Consider the following 7,511-nt stretch of genomic DNA (forward strand, 5'->3'; position numbering starts at 1 on the left):
AGATGTTGGTTATAAAGCAGAATCAGTGTTTGAGGACGAGATGTTGGTTATAAAGCAGAATCAGTGTTTGAGGACGAGATGTTGGTTATAAAGCAGAATCAGTGTTTGAGGACGAGATGTTGGTTATAAAGCAGAATCAGTGTTTGAGGACGAGATGTTGGTTATAAAGCAGAGTCAGTGTTTGAGGACGAGATGTTGTTATAAAGCAGAATCAGTGTTTGAGGACGAGATGTTGTTATAAAGCAGAGTCAGTGTTTGAGGACGAGATGTTGTTATAAAGCAGAATCAGTGTTTGAGGACGAGATGTTGTTATAAAGCAGAATCAGTGTTTGAGGACGAGATGTTGGTTATAAAGCAGAATCAGTGTTTGAGGACGAGATGTTGTTATAAAGCAGAATCAGTGTTTGAGGACGAGATGTTGTTATAAAGCAGAATCAGTGTTTGAGGACGAGATGTTGTTATAAAGCAGAATCAGTGTTTGAGGACGAGATGTTGGTTATAAAGCAGAATCAGTGTTTGAGGACGAGATGTTGTTATAAAGCAGAGTCAGTGTTTGAGGACGAGATGTTGTTATAAAGCAGAATCAGTGTTTGAGGACGAGATGTTGGTTATAAAGCAGAATCAGTGTTTGAGGACGAGATGTTGTTATAAAGCAGAGTCAGTGTTTGAGGACGAGATGTTGTTATAAAGCAGAATCAGTGTTTGAGGACGAGATGTTGTTATAAAGCAGAGTCAGTGTTTGAGGACGAGATGTTGTTATAAAGCAGAATCAGTGTTTGAGGACGAGATGTTGTTATAAAGCAGAATCAGTGTTTGAGGACGAGATGTTGTTATAAAGCAGAATCAGTGTTTGAGGACGAGATGTTGTTATAAAGCAGAGTCAGTGTTTGAGGACGAGATGTTGTTATAAAGCAGAGTCAGTGTTTGAGGACGAGATGTTGTTATAAAGCAGAATCAGTGTTTGAGGACGAGATGTTGTTATAAAGCAGAATCAGTGTTTGAGGACGAGATGTTGTTATAAAGCAGAGTCAGTGTTTGAGGACGAGATGTTGTTATAAAGCAGAATCAGTGTTTGAGGACGAGATGTTGTTATAAAGCAGAATCAGTGTTTGAGGACGAGATGTTGTTATAAAGCAGAGTCAGTGTTTGAGGACGAGATGTTGGTTATAAAGCAGAATCAGTGTTTGAGGACGAGATGTTGGTTATAAAGCAGAGTCAGTGTTTGAGGACGAGATGTTGTTATAAAGCAGAATCAGTGTTTGAGGACGAGATGTTGTTATAAAGCAGAATCAGTGTTTGAGGACGAGATGTTGTTATAAAGCAGAATCAGTGTTTGAGGACGAGATGTTGTTATAAAGCAGAGTCAGTGTTTGAGGACGAGATGTTGTTATAAAGCAGAATCAGTGTTTGAGGACGAGATGTTGGTTATAAAGCAGAATCAGTGTTTGAGGACGAGATGTTGTTATAAAGCAGAATCAGTGTTTGAGGACGAGATGTTGGTTATAAAGCAGAATCAGTGTTTGAGGACGAGATGTTGTTATAAAGCAGAATCAGTGTTTGAGGACGAGATGTTGGTTATAAAGCAGAGTCAGTGTTTGAGGACGAGATGTTGTTATAAAGCAGAGTCAGTGTTTGAGGACGAGATGTTGTTATAAAGCAGAGTCAGTGTTTGAGGACGAGATGTTGTTATAAAGCAGATTCAGTGTTTGAGGACGAGATGTTGTTATAAAGCAGAGTCAGTGTTTGAGGACGAGATGTTGTTATAAAGCAGAATCAGTGTTTGAGGACGAGATGTTGGTTATAAAGCAGAATCAGTGTTTGAGGACGAGATGTTGGTTATAAAGCAGAATCAGTGTTTGAGGACGAGATGTTGGTTATAAAGCAGAATCAGTGTTTGAGAACGAGATGTTGGTTATAAAGCAGAATCAGTGTTTGAGGACGAGATGTTGTTATAAAGCAGAATCAGTGTTTGAGGACGAGATGTTGTTATAAAGCAGAATCAGTGTTTGAGGACGAGATGTTGGTTATAAAGCAGAATCAGTGTTTGAGGACGAGATGTTGGTTATAAAGCAGAGTCAGTGTTTGAGGACGAGATGTTGGTTATAAAGTAGAGTCAGTGTTTGAGGACGAGATGTTGTTATAAAGCAGAATTCTGAAACTAATGCATCAATCCGACGCTCACCGCAACGATTACAAGCGCGAGTGGTTTCCTTGGAAACAACAGACCGATGTTGTGCATATTCAAATGCTGCATGTGCTCAGCACTCAGAATGTCGTATTGTTGGATTGTGATTTGTGTCGAGTCTCTAAAGCCTTTAATCCGTGTTAATGTGCTCCGTGTCTCTGATGCATTAGACGGGATCCTCCGATCATCTGGAGCCGCACACACTCGAACCATGTGAAGTTACCGGCTATCATGTTTGGCACACTTCTTACTGTTGCTTTTTTGTTTCCTGTTGTTTTTATTTTTGCATTAAATGAGAGCGAAAGAGATGAGATGAACAACACATACAGTTCATGTTCAGGCTAGATGAACAAATGCAGCGTGTGAAGTGTTGCTGTCAAGAACTAAATGAACATCAGCACCGCTTCTGACCCGCTGTCAGTCATCTAGCAGATGCGGCACACCGAGTTACCAACGGAACATCACTAACCGTTTATCATTCAAAATATATATATGTGTGTGTGTGTGTGTGTGTGTGTGTGTAAATGCTGTATGTGAGTGTGTGTGCTAGTGTGTGTGTAAATACTGTGTTTGTGTGTGTTGTGGAACGGCATCTGTCTCTTCTTTCATGAGTGTCATTGTCTCGTTGTCGTTTCATGTTTTTTCTTCATGATTTCTCAATGGAAACTCGCGTGTCCGTCTGCCGTAGACGGGGAATGTGATTCCAGGACATGTTTGCAGCATATGATGCGTTTTTCCTGCAGATATTGAACAGGGAATCAGGGATCTGTGGCTTTGCTTTTGGCAGGCGCTGGGTTTCTGTGAAAACTCTTGGACAAATGTGCTGTGACACACAGTGTGTGTGTGCGTGTGTGTGTGTGTGTGTGCGTGTGTGTGTGTGTGTGTGCGTGTGTGTGTGTGTGTGCGTGTGTGTGTGTGTGTGTGTGCGTGTGTGTGCGTGTGCGTGTGTGTGTGTGTGTGTGTGTGTGTGCACTGGACTGGAGAGATCATGAAGATTGAAGACTCTGCTGTGTACAGAGATTTAAACGCATGTAGAAGCCAGTTGAGAGTCTGATGTGATGGAGTGTGTTTATTTAGACGCTGTTAAAGACAGATGAGTGTGTGGCGCTCATGTTGTGTGTGTGTGTTTGTGTCTCTGCAGGAGATTCACACAGTGAAACATGAGATCACGGGTTCCTCTGCAGATCCTGCTGTATGCGACGGTCATCAGAAGCCTGAAAGTGGTGTCCAAGCGCGGCTCAGGTAAGATACACGGCTGTTGTCATGACGATCGTCTGGTGTGTGTGTGTGTGTGTGTGTGTGTTTGTCCTGATGGGATGACTGGGCTGGAGTCTCAGTCCAGTCTGGGATTCTGGAGATAGAAATAAATCATCTCTGTGTAGCATTTTAAAACCGTTTCTGGCTGGAATGGGTTCTTGAGTGTCTCTGGATATTAAAATGTCCGTGATGTTCTTCATCAGCTTAGGTGTGTATCAGTTGTGCTCGTCATCACTCGACAGCTGAAGCGCCTTGGTTCAGTATGAGGATGTCCTGCTGAAGTGTGTGTGTGTGTGTGTGTGTGTGTAGAGATGTCTGGCTCACGCTGTGGTCCAGATGGCCGCTCTGGTGTGTGTACGGCTCGTCTCCTCTGCCATTATCAGGACTAATCTGGATCAGTGGGGTGTGTGTGTGTGTGTGTGTGTGACGGCTCCCGCTCTGAGGCGTCACATTGGAACATATTGAAGGTGTCGCCTCGAGGGAAATGATGAATACGATCCCTGAGGAAACACAAACACGGCATCTCACACACACACACACACACACACACACACACACACACACACACACACACACACACACACACACACACCTGGGCACACCTGGGCACGTGACTTTAAACCAGAGCGAACGGCTGCTGGAGTGTGAACCCAAACGCATGAGAAGCTTTAATGTGACGTCGTCCCGCTCAGGTCAGGATGTGACCTTTAGTGGCATTTACTTCCTCTGATCTGCAGAGCAAAAGGTCAGGAATAAATCGACCCGTCCGTCCCCCTCTGTCTTTCTCTGTGTGTGTGTTGTGAGGGTCGGTGTGTGTGTGTGTGTGTGGATGGTGAGGGTCGGTGTGTGTGTGTGTGTGGATGGTGAGGGTCGGTGTGTGTGTGTGTGGATGGTGAAGGTCGGTGTGTGTGTGTGTGGATGGTGAGGGTCGGTGTGTGGATGGTGAGGGTCGGTGTGTGTGTGTGTGTGTGGATGGTGAGGGTCTGTGCGTGTGGATGGTGAGGGTCGGTGTGTGTGTGTGGATGGTGAGGGTCGGTGTGTGGATGGTGAGGGTCGGTGTGTGTGTGTGTGTGTGGATGGTGAGGGTCGGTGTGTGTGTGTGTGTGTGTGTGTGTGTGTGTGGTGAGGGTCGGTGTGTGTGTGTGGATGGTGAGGGTCGGTGTGTGGATGGTGAGGGTCGGTGTGTGTGTGTGTGTGTGGATGGTGAGGGTCTGTGCGTGTGGATGGTGAGGGTCGGTGTGTGTGTGTGGATGGTGAGGGTCGGTGTGTGGATGGTGAGGGTCGGTGTGTGTGTGTGTGTGTGGATGGTGAGGGTCGGTGTGTGTGTGTGTGTGTGTGTGTGTGGTGAGGGTCGGTGTGTGTGTGTGGATGGTGAGGGTCGGTGTGTGGATGGTGAGGGTCGGTGTGTGTGTGTGTGTGTGGATGGTGAGGGTCGGTGTGTGTGTGTGGTGAGGGTCGGTGTGTGTGTGTGGATGGTGAGGGTCGGTGTGTGTGTGTGTGTGGATGGTGAGGGTCGGTGTGTGTGTGTGTGTGGATGCTGAGGGTCGGTGTGTTTGTGGATGGTGAGGGTCGGTGTGTGTGTGTGTGGGTGTGGATGGTGAGGGTCGGTGTGTGTGTGTGGTGAGGGTCGGTGTGTGTGTGTGTGTGTGTGTGGATGGTGAGGGTCGGTGTGTGTGTGGTGAGGGTCGGTGTGTGTGTGGTGAGGGTCGATGTGTGTGTGTGTGTGGATGGTGAGGGTCGGTGTGTGTGTGTGTGTGTGTGGTGAGGGTCGGTGTGTGTGTGTGTGTGTGGTGAGGGTCGGTGTGTGTGTGTGTGTGGTGAGGGTTGGTGTGTGTGGATGGTGAGGGTCGGTGTGTGTGTGGTGAGGGTCGGTGTGTGTGTGGGTGTGTGTGTGTGGTGAGGGTCGGTGTGTGTGTGGTGAGGGTCGGTGTGTGTGTGTGGATGGTGAGGGTCGGTGTGTGTGTGGTGAGGGTCGGTGTGTGTGTGTGTGGTGAGGGTCGGTGTGTGTGTGTGTGGATGGTGAGGGTCGGTGTGTGTGTGTGGATGGTGAGGGTCGGTGTGTGTGTGTGTGGTGAGGGTCGGTGTGTGTGTTTGTGTGGTGCGGGTCGGTGTGTGTGTGTGTGTGTGTGTGGTGAGGGTCGGTGTGTGTGTGTGGTGAGGATCGGTGTGTGTGTGGTGAGGGTCGGTGTGTGTGTGGTGAGGGTCGGTGTGTGTGTGTGTGTGTGTGTGTGTGGTGACGGTCGGTGTGTGTGTGTGGATGGTGAGGGTCGGTGTGTGGATGGTGAGGGTCGGTGTGTGTGTGTGGTGAGGGTCGGTGTGTGTGTGTGTGTGTGTGTGTGTGGTGACGGTCGGTGTGTGTGTGTGGATGGTGAGGGTCGGTGTGTGTGTGGTGAGGGTCGGTGTGTGTGTGGTGAGGGTCGGTGTGTGTGTGTGTGTGGTGAGGGTCGGTGTGTGTGATGAGGGTCGGTGTGTGTGTGTGTGTGGATGGTGAGGGTCGGTGTGTGTGTGTGTGTGGTGAGGGTCGGTGCGTGTGTGTGTGTGTGTGGTTAGGGTAGGTGTGTGTGTGTGTGTGGTGAGGGTCGGTGTGTGTGTGGTGAGGGTCGGTGTGTGTGTGTGTGTGTGTGTGGTGAGGGTCGGTGTGTGTGTGTGTGTGGTGAGGGTCGGTGTGTGTGTGGTGAGGGTCGGTGTGTGTGTGTGTGTGGTGAGGGTCGGTGTGTGTGTGTGTGTTGAGGGTCGGTGTGTGTGTGTGTGTGTGTGTGTGTGTGTGTGGTGACGGTCGGTGTGTGTGTGTGGATGGTGAGGGTCGGTGTGTGGATGGTGAGGGTCGGTGTGTGTGTGTGTGTGTGTGGTGACGGTCGGTGTGTGTGTGTGGATGGTGAGGGTCGGTGTGTGTGTGGTGAGGGTCGGTGTGTGTGTGGTGAGGGTCGGTGTGTGTGTGTGTGTGGTGAGGGTCGGTGTGTGTGATGAGGGTCGGTGTGTGTGTGTGTGTGGATGGTGAGGGTCGGTGTGTGTGTGTGTGTGGTGAGGGTCGGTGCGTGTGTGTGTGTGTGTGGTTAGGGTAGGTGTGTGTGTGGTGAGGGTCGGTGTGTGTGTGTGTGGTGAGGGTCGGTGTGTGTGTGGTGAGGGTCGGTGTGTGTGTGGTGAGGGTCGGTGTGTGGATGGTGAGGGTCGGTGTGTGGATGGTGAGGGTCGGTGTGTGTGTGTGTGTGTGGATGGTGAGGGTCGGTGTGTGTGTGTGGTGAGGGTCGGTGTGTGTGTGTGGATGGTGAGGGTCGGTGTGTGTGTGTGTGTGGATGGTGAGGGTCGGTGTGTGTGTGTGTGTGGATGCTGAGGGTCGGTGTGTTTGTGGATGGTGAGGGTCGGTGTGTGTGTGTGTGGATGGTGAGGGTCGGTGTGTGTGTGTGGTGAGGGTCGGTGTGTGTGTGTGTGTGTGTGTGTGTGTGTGGATGGTGAGGGTCGGTGTGTGTGTGGTGAGGGTCGGTGTGTGTGTGGTGAGGGTCGATGTGTGTGTGTGTGTGGATGGTGAGGGTCGGTGTGTGTGTGTGTGTGTGTGGTGAGGGTCGGTGTGTGTGTGTGTGTGTGGTGAGGGTCGGTGTGTGTGTGTGTGTGGTGAGGGTTGGTGTGTGTGGATGGTGAGGGTCGGTGTGTGTGTGGTGAGGGTCGGTGTGTGTGTGGGTGTGTGTGTGTGGTGAGGGTCGGTGTGTGTGTGGTGAGGGTCGGTGTGTGTGTGTGGATGGTGAGGGTCGGTGTGTGTGTGGTGAGGGTCGGTGTGTGTGTGTGGTGAGGGTCGGTGTGTGTGTGTGTGGTGAGGGTCGGTGTGTGTGTGTGGATGGTGAGGGTCGGTGTGTGTGTGTGTGGTGAGGGTCGGTGTGTGTGTTTGTGTGGTGCGGGTCGGTGTGTGTGTGTGTGTGTGTGTGGTGAGGGTCGGTGTGTGTGTGTGGTGAGGATCGGTGTGTGTGTGGTGAGGGTCGGTGTGTGTGTGGTGAGGGTCGGTGTGTGTGTGTGTGTGTGTGTGTGTGGTGACGGTCGGTGTGTGTGTGTGGATGGTGAGGGTCGGTGTGTGGATGGT

General features: G+C 50.1%; 1 protein-coding gene across 4 annotated transcripts in view; it reads left to right on the forward strand.

Moving 5' to 3' along the window:
* il1rapl1b (interleukin 1 receptor accessory protein-like 1b) overlaps window positions 1-7,511 on the forward strand; it is a 235,616-nt gene that overhangs the window by 31,202 nt on the left and 196,903 nt on the right. For all 4 annotated transcript variants that reach the window (XM_079596736.1, XM_079596737.1, XM_079596738.1 and 1 more), the window contains exon 2: window positions 3,327-3,427. In XM_079596736.1, coding sequence (XP_079452862.1) covers window positions 3,346-3,427 — 82 coding nt within the window. In that variant the 5' untranslated portion in view covers window positions 3,327-3,345. The remainder of the gene's footprint in view (window positions 1-3,326; window positions 3,428-7,511) is intronic.

This window comes from Phoxinus phoxinus, assembly GCF_949152265.1.
Source record: "Phoxinus phoxinus genome assembly, chromosome: 22".
NCBI lineage: Eukaryota > Metazoa > Chordata > Actinopteri > Cypriniformes > Leuciscidae > Phoxinus > Phoxinus phoxinus.